At 34.5% G+C, this 20,382-nt stretch overlaps 1 protein-coding gene and 2 long non-coding RNA genes across 3 annotated transcripts; 1 reads left to right on the top strand and 2 right to left on the bottom strand.

Moving 5' to 3' along the window:
• Nucleotides 1–9,290: 9,290 nt before the first annotated feature.
• Nucleotides 9,291–11,400, top strand: LOC114274096 (GATA transcription factor 9). The gene is made up of 2 exons (XM_028215963.2): nt 9,291–9,845; nt 10,341–11,400. The coding sequence occupies exons 1-2, from the start codon at nt 9,531–9,533 to the stop codon at nt 11,055–11,057; spliced, it is 1,032 nt and encodes a 343-aa protein (XP_028071764.1). The 5' UTR covers nt 9,291–9,530; the 3' UTR covers nt 11,058–11,400.
• A 2,542-nt stretch (nt 11,401–13,942) lies between these two features.
• LOC145806553 (uncharacterized) lies at nt 13,943–15,244 on the bottom strand. Its single transcript, XR_014349877.1, has 2 exons — nt 15,159–15,244; nt 13,943–14,164 (listed from the first exon to the last, which is right to left on the bottom strand). It is a non-coding gene; the product is annotated as an uncharacterized LOC145806553 (long non-coding RNA).
• Nucleotides 15,245–15,812: 568 nt separating this feature from the next.
• Nucleotides 15,813–16,329, bottom strand: LOC145805815 (uncharacterized). The gene is made up of 3 exons (XR_014347963.1): nt 16,128–16,329; nt 15,959–16,048; nt 15,813–15,863 (listed from the first exon to the last, which is right to left on the bottom strand). It is a non-coding gene; the product is annotated as an uncharacterized LOC145805815 (long non-coding RNA).
• Nucleotides 16,330–20,382: the final 4,053 nt, after the last annotated feature.

The raw sequence follows: 20,382 nt of genomic DNA, 5'->3' as shown, positions 1-20,382 counted from the left end.
GATCAAGAACAAGAGTTAGATCAAAATGAGGAAGAGGAACCCAGGCGTAGTAAACGTGGTAGAACCTCAAAATCTTTTGGTTCAGATTTCCTAACATTTTTGTTAGAAAATGAGCTTTAAACTTTTAAAGAGGCTATATCCAGTCCTGAAGCTCTTTTATGGAAAGAAGCTGTCAACAGTGAAGTTGAATCCATCTTGCAAAATCACACTTGGGAATTGGTGGATTTGCCACAAGGTTGTAAACCTCTTGGGTACAAGTGGATTTTCAAAAGAAAAATGAAAGCAGATGGATCAATTGACAAATACAAGGCAAGACTTGTGGTCAAAGGTTTTAGACAAAAGGAAGGTCTTGATTACTTTGACACATACTCACCGGTTACTAGAATAACATCCATTAGAATGCTAATTGCCATTGCATCTGTATACAATCTAGAAATTCATCAAATGGATGTGAAAATCGCTTTCTTAAATGATGAGTTACATGATGAAATTTACATGGAACAACCATAAGGTTTTTCTGTTCCAGGAAAGGAAAAGAAAGTGTGTAAATTGGTTAAATCATTATATGGTTTAAAACAAGCGCCAAAGCAATGACATGAGAAATTTGACAAGGCAATGATGTCAAATAGATTTAAAATTAATGAGTGTGACAAATGTGTTTATATTAAAAACACAGACAAATGTTATGTCATTGTATGTCTTTATGTAGATGATATGCTCATCATAGGTAATAATAATGATATGATTAAAACTACTAAGAAAATGTTGAATAAACATTTTGACATAAAGGATATGGGCATTGTTGATGTAATTCTTGATATGAAAATTAGCAAAACATCAGAAGGTTATGCTTTGTCGCAATCTCATTACATTGTGAAAATACTTGACAAATTCAGCAAAGATGATGATCATCTTGCTAGAACACCTGTAGATGTTAATTTGTTTCTATCTAAGAATGTACAGGAGAGTATTTCTCAATTAGAGTATGCCCAAATTATTGGAAGTTTAATGTACTTGATGAACTGCACTCGCCCAGATATAGCTTATGCAGTAAGTAAATTAAGTAGATATACGAGTAATCCGGGAGTAGAACACTGGAAAGCAATTATAAGGGTTCTAAGATATGTTCGATTTACTCGTAACATTGGGCTGAACTATACTAGATATCCAGCAGTACTTGAAAGTTACTGTGATGCAAATTGGATATCGGATACTAGAGATTCAAAGTCCACCAGTGGGTATGTCTTTACTCTTGGTGGGGCAGCTGTATCTTGGAAATCTTCCAAACAGACTTGTATTGCTAGGTCTACTATGGAATCAGAATTCATAGCTTTAGACAAAGCAGGGGAAGAGGCACAATGGCTTCGCCACTTCCTTGAAGATATTCCAATTTGGCCAAAACCGGTGCTTGCTATATGCATACATTGTGATAGTCAATCAGCAATTGGTAGAGCACAGAGTCATATGTGTAATGGTAAGTCTCGACACATTCGTCGTCGACATAATACCGTGAGACAACTACTCTCTAATGGAATTATTTCCATTGAATATGTAAAGTCTAAAGACAACATAGCGGATCCACTAACCAAAGGGTTAGCAAGAGAGTTAGTTGAGAATTCATCAAAGGAAATGGGACTTAAGCCTATTAAATAAGAGTTACCACAACGGCAACCCAACCTAGTTGATTGGAGATCCCAAGATCTAGGTTCAAAGAGACAACCGGATTAGGTTAAGTAATACTTTTAATGATTCTTATATCTAGGTAAACCTAGTGGAGTATGGCAGGATACTCTTTATAAGAGTCACCTATGTGAGTGTGAACTGGGCCGGTTCTATGAGATTTGTGAAGGGCTACAATTCTCTAGAGCACTCATGAAAGACCAGGTTGTTCAGGACCAAAATGAATACAATTGTGAGAACTAAACTGTGTCTGGGAAAATACTGTGTGAGTTCTATTGTCTTGGTTTACACAAACGGCTAAACAGTTCAAGACATCATGTTCACTGGTTAGCTAGTAAATCCGATAGTGTCTCACAAGGGAAGGTTCAAAGCCAAAAGCTACTTATCCTTTGCAGAATATTTTCAATTTTTGTACTCTCTGTAATTAGATCATATTGTTGCATTTTCTCTCCGTCAAATTTCATTAATGTGGGGGATTGTTGGAAAAATTGGTTTATATAGGCATATTTTGGGCCAACTTTGAGCCCAAAATTGAGTAGGTCCCGAAGTCTTTTGGGGTGAGTCCGAAGAGGTGAAGTGTTCCTTGCCACGTAGCAAGTCACACGGTGAAGACGGTTCGTCAAAACCATTTATGAGTGAATGGGAACATGACGTCGTTTTCGGGTTCGTGGAATAAGAAATTTAAAGAAGTAAATGTGGGTTTCTTTGGAAAGGGATTGTCCTACATTGAAACTTTAAGAGAGTTTATTTGTGTATATAAGCTCTAGCCTACAACATTTGGGTTGGGACCCAAGGGGCACCCCAAGTTTGTAGAAGAGAGGAGTTATGGACAAAGTGAACCTTAGCCCAAACCATCACACGTGCGCGCACGCCGCCGTCCCCCGTCCGGCCGGGTGCGGGTGGGGGTGGTGGGTTGGGTCGGGTCTAACATTAATTTTTTGGATAAAATTTATTTGAATTTTTTCATTCAGGAAAAAATTAATTTAAATTTGAATTTGAATTCAAATTTTAGTCCAAAATTTTTGCCTCTTACAGTTCAAACTCCATACAGAATTTCGGACAAATTCATTTCAAACTGCTCAGGCAGTTACAGGTTCAAATCTGGACAGTTTGAAAACTGTCCAGCAGTTACAAATTGTAGACAGATTCAGTTATCTGTTGCACCTGTTCTTTTGAAATCCGTATCTGTTCATTTCAAATGAAAGCACCTGTTCAAGTCTATATATACAGATCTGTTCCAGCAATCTCTACATCCGAAAATCAGTCTGCATTCTTTATATTGTTGTCCAACTTTTATTTAGTGCATTTTCCTTCATTCTAGTTTTAGGAAAATAACAAAGAGAGTATAAAACACAGGTTCTAGTTCACCGAACAAATTTGTTTGAAGTGCTTCTACAAATTTGTGAAGATCATTATATCCTGAGAGATAGACGCCATTCAACCGTAAGCACCATAGCGGGGCAAATTTGTCTTAATGATAGAGTGTCACACACTCGACTTGGTCTTTTAATTTTTATTTGGTTCAACAAAATAAATTCTGTAAGTTTCATTTATTTTGTTTGATTTAGTTTCCATTTATTTTGTTTACGCAGAAGATTATTCCAACACACCTCCCAAGACAAGTTTCGCTTAAATCAGGACTCGCACAGCAGGAGAGCATTGAACCCACATCAAGTACTGATTAGACAACTTGAAATCTAATTTCTTAACCAATTGTGTTTTGGGATTGGTGTCTCGTGGAACTCGGGCCTACTTTACCCGCTTTTCACCTCTTGTTAGCTGACACGTGTGAACTAGCCGACAAATTATTACAACCATAGTCCTGGCAATTGTAGAGGTGAAAAGTGAAGTAAAAAAACGGAAATCATAGGTTGTCAGAAAACACGACACGTTTAGAAAAATCTCAGCCGTCCATTTCGATGAAGTCGAACTGTTACTGTCGCGCTCACAACTAAAAAAGAAAAAGGTTATAATAATAAAAAATTATTGTTGAAAAAAAAAAGAATAATTGTGAAGGTAGAAATAACATAGTAATTAATTATTTAATATAAAAAAGAGAAACTTAAAAGCACCAGTCTCGAGGAAAATTAAGCAGAGGAATCGGGCAGTTAGGTTGGCCGGTAATACAATCAGAAAATTATTAATGTTGATGAGGCAAATATATATGATTCTCTAATTTTTTTTTTATTGATTTAAATTTTAAATTTTATTAATTTTGTATTTATTTCCAGAAATTATAGGACCAGGATCACAATTTAAAGGAAAAATTAGTAAAATATCCATTTTTAATTTTGTGTAGTAGGAAAAGTTCAAAATATTTTTTTGTTAGTTATGATCATTCAATATTTTTATAGAGAAAATTCAACTCAGAAAAATTTTATCCGACTCAGAAAAATTTCAGTTCCGACTCAGATAAATTTCTCTGTGAAAATTAAAATTTCTTTGAATTGGGGCAAAATTTATTTGAGTCAGACAAAATTTATCTGAGCCAAATTTTCTAAATAAAAATATTGAAAGACTTTAACTATTATGAAAATATTTTATATCTTTTATCTTATAAAATTTTAATATCAAGTATTTTTAAAAAAATTCTCCCAATTTATATTGTGAAGAGTATTGTTCAAAAATTACTAAATTATTTCTTCTATAAACATGTTTTATCGGTTCCTATCGAATTAAATTTGAACACTTTATTACTTGAAATTAAAATTTTAATTATTTGTTATCTAATCGCCCTCATTACCATCTCTTGGGAGCTTCTATATACACACACCAAACACCCTCAATACACACACTTAATGAAGGAGGTGTGTGGAAAATGTAGTGAGGAGAGATGTGTAGAGAGTGGATGTTATGTGTGTAAATAGAAGCTCCCCCATCTCTTGGGCGCTTTTTCCTTTTTACCCTTATTGGGCTTTTTGTCTATTTACCAAAATGCCCACATTGATTGTTGACCTTTGGATCATCACCTGCCTCTTTTGTTTTTTTCTTTTAGGCAGTGGCTTTGGTCCAGTCTAAGATCGGATTGGACCGTGCTGTTAGGTCCGTAAGAGTTCATCACGGGTCTCATTTTGATAATCCGGATTGTTCAATGTGTAGAACCCGTCGAGTACTATATGCTTGTAAAAAATCACGTTGATCGGGTATCGATAGCTATGTCAACAAAACATTTTTTATCAACTGTTAATTGTTTCACCGTCCATTTTTTTTTAACACAAAATTGATTTGATCACATAGGTATTGATATCTGATCAACGTGATTTTTTATAAGCATGTAGTACTTGACGAGTTCTACACATTAGACGGTTCGGATTATCAAAACGGGCCCAAAAAATGGACCCCATGAATCGAACTGGACGGGTCCAGTCTTGATCTCAATTTGAGACAAGCTGGATCCTTTATTTTAAGCACATAATGTTTTAAATGAATAAATTAAACTATTAAAATGTATCCCATAATAAAAAAAAATTAGTTCAAACTTTAAAATTTAATTCACTTGTGATTAAATGGATGAGAGAGAATATATTTTCAAGAAGAATATCATTATTCTATAGTCAGTGAAAATTATCATCGTCGTCGTCGTCGTCATCATCATAGTGATCAACATTAGCAATTTTTTTGCTTTTGCTTTCGTTTTTGTTTTTGGAAAATACTAGCCTTTGGACACGCGAAAAATGCATCAAAATGTGTAAATTATACAATATATATACTAGCATAAAATTTGTACTGTACATGACCTTAAATGAATAATTAAAAATTTTATCTTACAAATTAAAGCAATAATTTTAAAATTTAAAAGAAGTAAATATTTGAAATTATGTGAATAAATTATTTTTTGACAACTTTTTTTCGATATTTTATTTTGTGATAAAAAAATAATTAAAAAATGAATGATAAAAATTCATAAACTTGAAAAAATAATATTGAGATTTTCATCATTAATTTATGAAATAGAAAGTTTCAAAATTTGAAAGATTCTCTATTTTTTTTTTTTTTGTGATCAACAACGAAAAACTCTTTATTGATGATGGAGAACCTTACACGAAGGAAGAAAACATCAACAAAAAAGGGAGGGATGATGCAAAAGCCATCATAGCGAGACAATTCAATCCCAATTAGGCTGACACTAAGGCCAAGTTTGGCATGATTGAAAAAAGACAAAAAGTCAAAAAGTCACTATCCTATTTAAGTTACATCATCTTATTTAAGTCACATCACCTCTCTAACACATCACTTCAAACCCAACCCAAACCCAACCCATATTTCATAAAAAGTCAAAAAATGCACTTATTTAGTCTTCCCAAACTAGGCCTAAGTAGTTCGCACAATCACATGGCAGTACCAAACCAAGAACCTGTTGGTGAGAGACCAACGGATACCTACAATACAGCAACAGAGTCTGCAACACAGCATCAGATACACACACAACAACAGTAATAGAGAAACAAGACAGCATAAACTCCTTATGCTAACAGCAACCCAGATCCCTTTTAATCTACCCAAAATACCAAAACCAGCATCCACTACACACTAGACCCCATCAGATACAAAAACAGCAGCAACAGAGAAAACCTTACGCTAACAGATACAAAGATTCTCTAATTAACAGACATATTTTGAAAAATATTTCCATATTGATCATTAAAATAAAAAAAATAAAAAAAAATTGATGAGAACCAATAATGTGATGACACTTTTTTTAAATTATAAAAATTCAGAAATTTAAGAAAAATATATTGAGATATTTTAAAAATATATTTTTTAAAGAAATAAATTCATATTATACTTTTTAGTATTCTCTCTCTCTCTCATTCAAAATATTTTATCTCTCTTAAAAACCCGTTAAATTATTTTTTACATTTTAATTTTTTTTTTTTGTGTAAACCAAAGATGGTTATATTAACATTTTATTTGTTTTAACATAGGCGATCGAAAAATTGATGGTAAAGTTGGTGATGTAATTTTTTTAATTTTATTTTTGATGTAAATTGTGCATTTTTCACGTGGTATATATACCTACCATTGATTTGAACAATTTGTTTTTTCCTCTCTAAAAAAAAATAAAAATATAAAACTGATTTGAACGATTCATAGGGGTAGGTTAGAATTCATTTGAAACACAAAACAACTCTATTTGGTTTAGTTTTAGAGTCTATTTTCAGAAAGAAAGATTTAAAAATAAAAAATAAATTGGTGAAAAAAAAATTAAAAGCACCTATTATTTTTATATAATTTTATCTTTTAAAAAAGGTACAAATATTTTTTAAAATTTTAAAAATATCATTTTAATATTTATATTTGTCAAATTAATTTTTATTAAAAAAATTAAAAATAAATTCAGGAACTTAGACCAAACATTGCCAACATTTCTAATACATCAAAATTATATTACTTAAACTAAATCACTTCTTTCTACTTGGAATTCTATATATTTATATTCATTCATGAAGAAAAGAAAAGAAAATAACTACTTCAATGCATTAAGTAATGATTTTCTTACATTTTAATTTTTGTAAAATTATCATTTTCCATTAAAATTAGACTATATTGAAATGACCTTTCCACTTTTTATAGGACAATGTTTGGACCCACAAAGGAGGATCTTCGTGACCCTGATGTATTGATAATTGATGTGTTTAAATTTTTTTGAGAGGTTGTATTTAACAGTGACATAACTAGTTCAGATTATTTTGAGGATTGTGAAGGTTATGTTTTGTGAGAATCTCTATCATTATTGCTTATTATAACATCAGAGACTGCACACGTGGTCCACCAAAGGATGGCCAATGATCATAAAATTTCTTGAATAAGTAATTTTTTTTGTCTTTCAAAAATTTTATGTTGGCAGTTTGGTTAATTAATAGTAGGGGTCTGACAATTACATGGCCTTGAAATTAGAAAATCGGTGAAGGAATGACATGGTGTTATTGGATGGATATATGATTATATGATTTTTTTTGACTTATAAGATAATTTTTGCTTGAGTTTGCTTATTAAAAAAATTATATAAACTTAAAATTTTAATCTTATAATTCACTAATAATGACATAAAAAGAGGGTTAGATATTACATAAGTGAATTTGTGACAAATCAAAATATTTTAAATAAAATTGTGAGATTTTAATAAGTCTTAATATTTTTCTGAAAATAAAAACTACCTATGATTATTTCATAAGTCTGAATTATCACGTGTAGATGTGTCCGTGTCTAACGGAACTAGAAATTTTGTTTTTGCTCCATCCTAAAATTAAGAAATAGATCGTATTCTACCATAAAAAAAGAGATAAATCATATGATAATGAGAGTGTTTGAGACAAGAGGAAATAAAATATGGAATTGTTTTTTTTAAACTCTATGATATTAAGATTTTGTAAGATAAAAAACATATAATATTTTTACAATAGTTGGGGTTGTTTAATATTTTCATAAAGAAAATTCAACATAGAGAAATTTCGCCCTGATACAGAAAAATTTCTCTGATTTCACATAGAAATTTTAAATTTTTTTTGATATGATCATAAAAAAATTTCATCAAGAGACTTTAACTAATAAATATATATATATATATATATATATTGTATCTCTCTTATTATCCAAAATTAGAGAGGGGTGTTTTATTAATTTTTCCATTAAACAATGGAATAGAAGATCTTGAGTTCCTATCTAATAATAAGAGATATATTATCATTTTTTTCTAGAACATAAGAACAAAAGAACTACAAGTTTTTCGAGTTTCAATACAATAGTAAGAATTATATGATCAATTTATCTTAAAAATAAGAACAAAATAATTAGATTAGCACACGAGGTATCCTATAAACTAGACTTTCTACGTAAATTTTCATATCCAATGAGAGAGAAGTTATCTGGAAAGTTTCAACTTATTTCGTGCACTATATAGAACAGAGACAATAATTTTGCCTAAAACATAAAAGAAAAAACTGAAAAAACTAAGGGCAAATTATAAAAAATAAAATAAAATTCAGAGTTTGAGCGATATAACAAAATAAATCCCGAATTTTTAATGTTGTCAGTTTAAATTTTATACGTTAGATTTATTTTCAATCTAAATCATTTGCATATTTTTGTAAAGTAAAATCAATGAAAAAATGAACATTTTAATCATTAAAATTATGAAAAATGTTATTTTAGACATATATATATATATATATATATATATTTACATTGAGTTTAATGACTAAAATATTACTTTTTCTGTCGATTTTACTTAATAAAAATGAGAGAGTAGTTTAGATTGAAAGCAAGTAAAAAAAATTAAGATTTAAATCGATAAAATTAAAAATTCAACCTTTATTTTGTTATAAAACTCAAAATCTAAGAGTTTTCTTGTGATTACACCAAAAATTAATTACAAAGCATATGCAATAGAAAGGAAAAAAAATAACTTCTCCACAAATTTTTTCCTATTTTTTTGTTATTACATAGTTAAAGATACATACAATTTTTTTTTTCTTTTTAAATTTACATATTATATATATATATATATATATATATATATATATATATATATATATATATTTACTTTTTTAAAAGCCAAGTGTTTGTAATTTTCTAGTCAAAATAAACAATTTTAGCTGTCCGCCTGTCCCCTTCCAACGCAAATAAACCCTCACCTTCACTCTTCCTCCCACCTCTCTCTCTCATCCAAAACATTACTAAAACTAATTCTCACCACACTCTCTCTCCCTTTCTCTCTCTTTCTCCCTCTCTCTCTCTCTCTCTCTCTCTCTCTCTCTCTATACTCTCAACACTCACTCTCGTCTCCTCCTTCTTCGTGCCCCTTATTCTGCATCAAAGAAAGAGAAGGAAAAAATCAAAAAAATAACTCCATGGAAACTACACCAGAATTCTTCCAAGGTGGGTACCAATTCACGCCCGAAAAGCGACACTCCGACACCAAGTCCGCCTCCGCAGCCGACCATTTCGTCGTCGAGGACCTCCTTGACTTCCCCAGCGACGACGCTGTCGTCGTCGCCAATGGCGGCACGTTCGACAATGTCACCGTAACCTCCACCGAGTCCTCCACCGTCACCGTCGTCGACAGCTGCAACTCCTCCATCTCCGGCTGTGAGCCTCACTTCTCCGGCGACTTGGGTTGCCGGAGCTTTGCCGATGCTCAATTCTCTAACGACCTCTGCGTGCCGGTAATTTCACGAGTTCACGCAAAAAAATTTAAAATTTAGGGCTAAATTTTGAATAAAAATATTTATTTAATTTTTTATAGAATTTTTTGCATGAAATATGGTGAAGGAATGGCTTCTGGCTTGTTTTGCGAACAGAAACTGTCTCTTTCTCTGTTTGGTTGCTAAGAAAATGGAAGAAAAAACAAATGATAATTAAAATGCAGTTTTTTCAGCCTCATGGGTCTCATGTTGAGATAGGGAAAAGAAAAAAAAATCGTGATTTTTATTTTTATTTTTTATATTAGTTTGGTATAGCTAGTTGAGTAGTAGAGTCTGTTATTTTATGTGGTCCCAAACAATAAAAATTCCACTTCAAATTTTGAATTACCCAAAGAAAAAGAAAAAAAAAAATCTAGACAACCAAATTAACATGTATATATACACATTTACTGATGAAAAGCAAGAATTTATATCAATATGTATACGGATTATTGATTTAAATATGTTGTTTTACAGTATGATGATTTAGCTGAGCTGGAGTGGCTATCGAATTTTGTTGAAGAATCATTTTCGACCGAGGATTTGCAGAAGCTACAGATAATCTCTGGCATGAAAGCCCGAACTGATGATGAAGCGGCCCGTGAATTTCAGCCCGAACCAAACCGAGCCAACCCGATATTCTGCCCGGAGGTGTCGGTGCCTGGCAAGGCCCGTAGCAAGCGCTCACGCGCCGCCCCAGGCAATTGGACGTCCCGCCTCTCCGTTCTCTCTCCAACGACAATAGCATCACCGACCTCATCGGAGCTCGACATTGCATCGAGTTCGGGAAAAAAGACGGTGAAAGTACCGATGAAGAAAAAAGAAGGTGGAGACAATGAGGCCGCCGGGAGCGGCGGTGATGGGCGACGGTGCCTGCATTGTGCCACCGATAAGACACCGCAGTGGCGGACCGGGCCTCTGGGCCCGAAGACGCTTTGTAATGCCTGTGGGGTTCGGTATAAGTCGGGTCGGCTCGTGCCGGAGTACAGGCCCGCAGCGAGCCCGACTTTCATGCTGACAAAGCACTCAAATTCGCACCGGAAAGTGCTGGAGCTCCGAAGACAGAAGGAGCTTCAGAGAGCCCATCAACAGCAGCAACAGTTTCTTCATCAGAGCATGAGATTTGATGTATCCAACGGTGAAGATTACTTGATCCACCAGCATATTGGGCCCGACTTTCGGCATCTGATCTAGTATGTGATGGTCTAGGGTAATTGGGTGAGAGCTCGAGGTTTAGCAGTGAATTTTTCATAATTTTCTAATTTCCTAGGGGTAATGTTGCCTAACTTTGAATTTTTTTGTAGCTTTTTTAATTTATTTCATTTTATTTTTTCTCCAAAATTTTGATGCAAAAAGAAGAAAGAAAAAGAAAAAGAAAGAAAAAGGGAGGAGTAAAGGTTAGGGGGTGTAGACTCTTTAATGTCCTCTTGGTTTATTTGGCCAAATTCTTGAACTAAATTTTGCTAATTTAGCAAATATTTTTCTTTCAAGAGTTTCATTTGATTTTTGAATAAAATTACAAAACACATAAAATGAAGTGTGCTGCTCAAGTTCATTCTAATACAGTATAGTCACATTGAAGATAATTTGGATATAGCATATTTCACATTATCCCGGTAGTAATTATTTACTTTTCCTTGACTTACATGATAATTTATTGGATGTCCTCATTTTTGTTCCAACTCTCTATGTGGTCAAAATTTAAAATCAAATTGATTTAAAAAAAAATTTAACTATCAAAAAATAAGTATCTTGCATTCAACGTGACAATATTAAAGGAGTGAAATATAGAAGCACACGAAATGAAAATAGAGCATTCAAATAATCAATTATCATATCCAATCATGAAATTTGTACTAAAAATTAGTCTTTGAGGGTTATTTATGGCACATGTGCATTCATTCAATGTAGAGAAATGAGTACTATGTATGTTGTATTTTTTAAGTGACAAGATCACCTTCTAATAAGATCTTTTGCACTTCTAATCAATAATTATACTTTAGTGAACATGACGTTTTAGGAATAAACTTGTATCCAACGATTAATTATACACAAAAAAAAAATATTAAAAAATTGTTCAAGATATGAATCTATGGTCTAAATATGAACTCGATTGGAAAATGCTATTTCACATGCATTTTTACAAAGAATATTGGACCAAATGAAGTGACAAGCTTATTGGTATAAATGAAGATATTTTAATCAACTCTTTATTGAATAAGTCATTATGTATAAATTTTTTGTATAAATTTTCTATTTGTATATACCACTGCTGAATTTGATTTAGGTGAAAAATAATAATATAATCAGCATATTTCAAATTCTATGTATTATTTTTAAATATCTATATTATATATAAAGTGAAGGCTGGAGATGGTGTAAATGTCATAGTTTTTTTATTATGAAAATGACCATGATGAAAAATTATCACATAGGTTCACCCCATATCTGATGTGATATGTCTTTATAATTCTATTGGTTACATATCTATTATTTCTTTTCTTTTTTTTTTTCATTCTATATATTATATAGAACAACCAATAGAATTAGAAAGACACACAACCTAATTAAAATTCCTAGAAGACAGGATATATAATTCTTCATCCATGATTTGAACTATTCATCTTTTCTCTCTCTCTCAATCACATCATATACATTTATACACACATCACGCATATATATGTAAGTCTCTAGTGTGTATATATATGCGTTATATCCTCCATATGCATGTTTCCTCTGGCAATTATTGGGAGAAACAACTTCCATGTATGATTATTCCTTTCTAATTTTATGCTTGTGAAAGACTTGTAGTGGGGCTGCAAAACATACACGACAGATTAAAGAGAGGAAAGAAAAGGTGAGACAAGAGACATAGTAATGACTCACAACAAGTCTATACACCTCACCGACCATAACCATGTGTATACATTGCTATGTTTTTTTGATAACAACACTACAAATTCAGATTTATGAATTCAGAATTTATTTTAAAAAAAAATTAATAATTCAAATTTATTTTACTCATGAACTCACATTTTATCAGTTTAATTTTCACCACACAAACACATTCGGGATAAATTGTGGGTTAATAAGGGTGGATTCATAGCATTTTTATTTTTTGATAAAAAAAAGTCTCTACAGTTTAAAATTTTTAAAAAAAAAAACTCTCAAAATTGGAATTTTAAAAAGAGAGAGGCGAGTCAATTCACCAAACTCGTAATAAAGTAGAGTTTGAAATGATAAATTGTACGTAATTTTATTCTCATCTATATTGAGATTATTTGTATCATTCAAACTCACGCCACAATTTCGACAAGTCTTATTATTTAAAAAGAATGATATGGTGTTTTTTTTTCTTGAGAAGAAAGAATTACAGAGACAATCATGTGTTGAATTTGCTTCAAGAGAGTGTGTGAATTGTTCATATAAGTAAATGTGCACTACAAAAAAAATGGTTTTTTGCGACGGCAAAACGCCGTCGCAAATAGTCCAATCGCCGTCTCAAAAGCTATTTGCGACGGTAAATTTTTTTTTGCGACGGCAAGTGGGGGTCGCGACAAGGGGGGTTGCAAAAGACCTTTAGCGACGGCACTTGCCGTCGCCATTGTTTTTGCGACGGGAATATTTATTTTTTGCGACGGAAAATCTCTGTCGCCGATAGTGGATGATTATCTGGGCTGTTTTGCGACGGCACAAGCTTTCCGTCGTTAAATAGATTTTGCCGACAGCAAAATTCCGTCGCAAAAAATGCCATCGCAAAAATGTGGCGTTAATGACTATTGGCGACGGCAATTTCACCGTCACTAAAGCCTTGTTTGTCAAATAAATTCCACACCTTTTGCGACGGTATGGCTGCCGTCGCAAAAAAGCCAGGCATAGCTTCTTTTTTTTTTTTTTTGCGACGAGATGTTCTGCCGTCTCAAAAAAAAATAAAAAAAAAAATCCCCTGTTTTACAATTATTTAAAATATAAAAATAACCTGTAATGTTGGCAAATGATATAATAATATAAATACATAAATAAAATAACTAATGTTGGCAAGTGAAAAATAGCTAAAAAGAAATCAAAAAATGACATAATAATATAAATCCATACATAAACAAAAGTTGGCAAATGATAAAAATTCCTAATGTTGGTCACATAATACATACATAATGTTGGTCACAAATTTAAATAACATAAATCAAAATCAAAACCAAAAGTTTTCGTCTTGATTCTTTCGTGAGTTACAAAAACAGAAGTTGGTCATAATCTTTACGCGCCCACATTCCACACGAAGCAAACTGCTACTCAGGAAATATCTGAAAAAAAACAAAATAAAAATAATTAATAACAATATAATGGTGGTAATATTTTAATTACAGAAAAATATAAAAAAATTAACTACCATATAATTAGAAAGATAGTTTAGTAAATAATTTTGACTAGAGGAACTAGTTTGCCTAAAGTGAAATCCGGCTCTAACTCCCAAACCGGGAACCCGATTCGAGCCCCGTCTTCTCCCACAAGTCTCTCGTGCCTAGGCGGTTGTGTGTGCCAAGTTTCGTACTAAACCGACGCCGTTTGGTGATTTTGGGGCGTTAACTCCTCGAATTCAAGTTTCTTAAGGAACTAGTTTGCCTAAAGTGAAATCCGGCTCAAACTCCCAAACTGGGAACCCGATTCGAGCCCCGTCTTCTCCCACAAGTCTCTCGTGCCTAGGCGGTCGTGTGTGCCAAGTTTCGTGCTAAACCGACGCCGTTTGGTGATTTTGGGGCGTTAACTCCTCGAATTCAAGTTTCTTAAGGAACTAGTTTGCCTAAAGTGAAATCCGACTCTAACTCCCAAACCGAGAACCCGATTCGAGCCCCGTCTTCTCCCACAAGTCTCTCATGCCTAGGCGGTCGTGTGTGCCAGGTTTCGTGCTTAACCGACGCCGTTTGGTGATTTTGGGGCGTTAACTCCTTGAATTCAAGTTTCTTAAGGAACTAGTTTGCCTAAAGTGAAATCCGGCTCTAACTCCCAAACCGGGAACCCGATTCGAGCCCCGTCTTCTCCCACAAGTCTCTCGTGCCTAGGCGGTCGTGTGTGCCAGGTTTCGTGCTAAACCGACACCGTTTGGTGATTTTGGGGCGTTAACTCCTCGAATTCAAGTGTCTTAAGGAACTAGTTTGCTTAAAGTGAAATCCGGCTCTAACTCCCAAACCGGGAACCCGATTCGAGCCCCGTTTTCTCCCACAAGTCTCGCTTTAACTTAGAATGTCTAAATTATGCAAAGATACATTTTAGCTTAGAATGCAAAGATACATTTTATACCTGGTCTTCTGGTGGTGGTGTATATGGATTCTTGTCTTCTGCAGATTCCCTAAATGCCCGGTGGCCACTCGATGCATCAAGAACCTATGATAGCCAATACATAATGTGTTAATCATATTCGAATTTTATACATAATCTTGTGTGAAAATTGAACTATCAAACAATTTAATTTATATCGAACCTATCTGTTGGGATCCACACTAGCCCCCTGTGACACTAAGGCCATCATCTCAGCTCTCATCTGCTGTAAATGTGTAGAGAACTCTGCTCCCAGCTCCTCCCTCAACTCATCCCTTAGCTCTGCACGAACCTTCTGCGTGATCTGATCAATAGTCGATGGCTGGGGTGTTGATTGTAATAGCCCAGCACCATCTTTATACACCGCTCTCCGAGGCACAATTCTCCCGTATGTGCGACAATATCCATGTCCGTCATGACCTATTAACTCATGGAAAATGGCATTCCTAGCCTCCAAAGTCCGACCATCCTCAGGTAGCATAGAGAGTTGACGATTAAACTCATCCTGTATTGAATAAGACATACAAATATATGCCAAATTAAGATGCTTGACAGACAAAAAATAAACTTTAAATACAATCAAAGGTGTTTGGAAACTACCAAGGTCTGAATAACCTCTAGGTCATCTACTCTACGTGTCTTAAGCCAAACATTCATTTTATCAGTAGACTCCCCCTTACTGGTCATCTGCATTTTTTTAGAAATATGAAAATTAGAATCTAAATAATTTGTAAATATACAATGTTTATTTATATACAAAAATAAAACAATAAAATGTAAACCTCATGCCGTATCTGAGAGAAAGTAGTACGCCCTGTGGTATGAGCTATGCCGTGAGCTCGCCGATTTTTAGCGTTCTTACTTGCAATTTTCTATAACAGGTTCGACAAATGTGAGTATGTAAATATGATTTGTATGTTTACATATCATAAATATAACTTATTTGTATACCTCAGCATCGGAAGTACGCCAATACTCCACAAGTTCTTCCCACTGGCATGGCACAATGTGCATAGGAACATCATCCTTCAGATTAGGATCAGAACTTCTAGGCTTGAAATACTTAGCCTTAAGCTTGTTCTTGTGATCCTTGCATATGCTGTTGCAGTTTTTCATGCAGATTGGCTTGTACTCCTCTGGACATATATTCAAATTGTCCTATAAAACACAATTTCAAAGTTTAAATAATAATAACACAATTTTGGAATTCGAATTTGTGGACAAAAATATACATCCTTCCAAATAGCATCAATAATATCATCAGGCACATTGTTCCAGTCAAGAAAAGTAAGAGGAACAATGTTACCATTTCACACAATAATGCCAATTTGAGTAGTTAACTTAGCCACGTTATCCCCTATTGGGCAGTAATTTCCATCAAATTGTATGTCTAGCTTTTTACTAGTACCCCACTCTTTAATGCCCTTGGCACATCCTCTACCACGCCTAGTCGAGGTTGATGAAGAACTAACATGACCTGTGAGATACAATAACAATAAACAATATGCAATGTTAATAAACAAATACAAATTTAAATAATGTGAATACAAATCATATCAAATAAACCTGAGGTGGGCTGAGAATAAACAAGTTATATATAACGAGCATAAATAAATGTATGTTTAAATAATTTTCATACAAATCAAAGCAAATTTATATACCTGCGGATGGCTCATAAGCTGATGATGATAGCTGCTGCGGTGGCACTGATGGTGGATGCACCGATGGTAGGCGTGGAGGCTGAGTACATGGTAGCTGCTGTGGTGTCACTAAAGGCCCCTCCGATAGTGGCCGATATGATGCCTCCTCTGATGGTGGTGCTACTGATGTCCTGTTATGTAGCAGAACAGACATCATGCGCCGGGGATGATCAGGCTTCCTCTTCCTTCCCATAATAATCTGCAAGCAATATAATATGACATTAATTGAACTAATACAATTACAAAGACCAAGTAAATTAAGAAATTGATGATTAACTACAACCTTGGCCTTAATTGAATTACTAATGTTTCCACCACTATCAGCCTATTTGAACATCAACTGTTTCCCCTTCTGCGGCTTCCCTCACCCAACCAACTTCTTCATCACGAAGCATTATATTTTCTTCCAATTGTTGGCTCATGTATGGCTCGATTTGTGGATCATTCGAACTCATATCAAATAAACCTCTTTGAGACATCTTCACCACGACTTGCCAGTCTGGTTGTAACGGGTCTGCAACATACCAAACTTGCTCTGCTTGGGACGCCAAGATGAAAGGTTCATTGGTAATTCGATCATCTCGGTACAACAAATGATTGAAGTTCACCAACGTGAAATTGAAGACATATTTTTTCTTTCCGTGAATGTTGTCAATCCAATCACATTTAAACAACACATGTTTCTTCTCATTGGAATATCGAATCTCAACAATATCTGTCAATTGTCCATAATAGTACACAGACCCCACACGAGGATTCTTGTCTTTTTGACTAGCATAACTTATGGTATCTGCCTTCAAAGCTACACCACAATTTTGTGTGGCTCGACGATCATCCATGGCCTTTACTCGATACCGAAACCCATTCAGTATATACCCGTTGAACCTCCTTGCCAAGTTATGAGGACCATTTGCCAATAGAATAATCTCTTCAGAAAATATGACATCAGTAGTCCTTCGCAAAGTTTGGACCTATTTTACACGAAAATGTAAAATTTAAAATGTAGTTCGACTTAAGTAACTAGAATCTATAGAGTTAAATACATACATGTTCCTTGAACCAAATGTGAAAAGTTTCAAAATGTTCACGCCGAAGCTGATGATCGTCAACACGAGGCATTTTGAGCTTAAGTACTTCAAGGTGTTCGCTGTGTAGATTGAAATTTTAGCAATACAAAAAATTTTGTAGAAAATTCAATAAAACATAATAAAATATTATGAATGGTTGAACCGCGCTTGTATTGAATAAGATGTACCGATGAGCTTGTACCCAAGAAGTATTATCAAGATAAAAGCTTGTGTTTTCACCAATAGCATGACCCAAATTATCAGCACCACTATAGTTGCTCACGGGTCGACTAGATTTGGTTTCCACATCATTGAGATATTGTGCACAAAAATTCATGCATTCTTCCATAAGATATCCTTTAGCAATTGATCCTTCAGGATGAGCTCTATTACGCACGTATTGCTTCAAAGTAAGACGATACCTCTCAATTGGATACATCCATTGAAACTGAATCGCTCTACCCAATAAGGCTTCATCAGCTAGATGTATAGGCAAGTGCTCCATTATATCAAAAAAACTCGGAGGAAATATTTTCTCTAGATGACAAAGTGTTATAGCGATACGATCTTGAATATATTGCAAATCCGTCGCACGATTCACTTTTGAACACAATTGTCTAAAGAAATTGCTCAATTCAATCAAGGGTTCAATTACATTCTTCGGTAACGATCTTCGAATAGCCAATGGAATAAGTTGTTGCATCAAAATATGACTATCGTGGCTCTTAAGACACTCAATACTTCTATCATGTGAGCGCACACGACGTGATATATTGGATGAATACCCGTCGGGAACTCTTACTTCCTTCAACACTTTCAAGAACAAATCTTTCTCATCCTTAGTCATCGTGAATTGTGCTGCTGGTAAATAGGCTTTATTTGACCCTCTTAACTGCAAATGTAGGGATTTTCTAATATTCATATCTTGTAAATCACGCCGAGCATTAACACCATCCTTCGATTTTCCTACAACCCTTAATATTGTCCACAACACATTGTCACAAACATTCTTCTCTATATGCATCACATCGAGGTTGTGTCTTATTAGATTGTGCTCCCAATATGGCAATTCATAAAAGATACTCTTTTTCTTCCAACTGTGGGTGCGATGTCCAGCTTTCTCCTTCTCTACCTGTCTCCTATGCCTCTCCTTAAAGTCATCCCTCTTGTATTGGGTTAAAATACCCTCAGATTCTAATTGTAGCAACATCTCAGTTCCAGACAACAATTTGGGTTTGAGTCGGACTTCCTGACTACCATCAAATGATACTTTATCCTTCCGGAATTTATGGCCAGTAGGTGAAAATCTGCGATGACCCAAGTATGATTGTTTTCTACTATGCTTCAACCAACACGATGTAGTTTCCTTATTGCAACAAGGACATGCATATTCGCCTTTAGTGCTCCATCCTGACAAGTTTGCGTATGCAGGAAATCACTAATTGTCCACAGTAAAGCTGCATGCATTTGAAACATTTGATTTGTTGATGCATCAAATGTTGACACACCTTCATTCCATAGTTCTTTCAACTCCTCAATCAACGGTTGCATGTACACATCAATCTTGTCACCAGGTCCTTTTGGGCCGTCAATAAGCACGGCTAAAATTAGAAATGGTTGCTTCATGCACATCCATGGCGGCAAGTTGTATGGAACGAGCACAACAGGCCAAATGCTATGAACTATGTTCATCGTTCTGAATGGGTTAAAACCATCAGATGCTAAGCCAAGCCTTACACTTCGGCAATCATTACTAAAGTCAATATTCCGACGGTCAAAATCTTTCCATGCAAGGGAGTCAACAGGATGCCTGAAGACACCATTATCAGTTCGTTCCTCTGCATGCCATCTCATTAACTTGGGCGTCTTGGATGACATAAACAACCTCTGCAACCTTGGCTTTAAAGGAAAATACCTTATCTGTTTTGCAGCTATTCGTTTGTCACCTTTGTTAGGACCATTTGAACCACCATCACCATTTGATTTCCATCTACAACTGTTGCATATGACACATTTATCAAGATTGGCGTCCTCGTTTCGAAACAACATGCAACTGTTGGGACATGCATCCCACGTCTCATACGTGAAGCCCAAATCTGTTGTGACCTTTTGAGCTTTATAATATGAGTCCGGGAGTTTCACACCCAACGGGAACGCCCCATTCAATAACTCAAGCAGCATGTCAACAGACTTGTCTGTCCACTGATCAAGCACCTTCAAATGTAAAAGTCGAACAATGAATGACAAAGATGTGAACTTTTGACAACCAAGATACAATTCACTTTGTGCATCTTGAAGAAGTTTGAAATACTTTGCAGTCTTTGCATTTGGACCGAGCTGGGGTTCAAATGCATGGGGATCAGGCCCCTGTGGTTCATCACCCTCGACACTTGTATCGACATGTGGATTTCCCATAGCCCCTTGTATCATTCCAATCAT

The sequence above is a fragment of the Camellia sinensis genome, chromosome 13 (assembly GCF_055761805.1).
Source record: "Camellia sinensis isolate YWXY chromosome 13, ASM5576180v1, whole genome shotgun sequence".
Taxonomy (NCBI): domain Eukaryota; kingdom Viridiplantae; phylum Streptophyta; class Magnoliopsida; order Ericales; family Theaceae; genus Camellia; species Camellia sinensis.
Note: the sequence above shows the minus strand (reverse complement) of the source record. Positions and strands in the feature narration are given on the sequence as shown.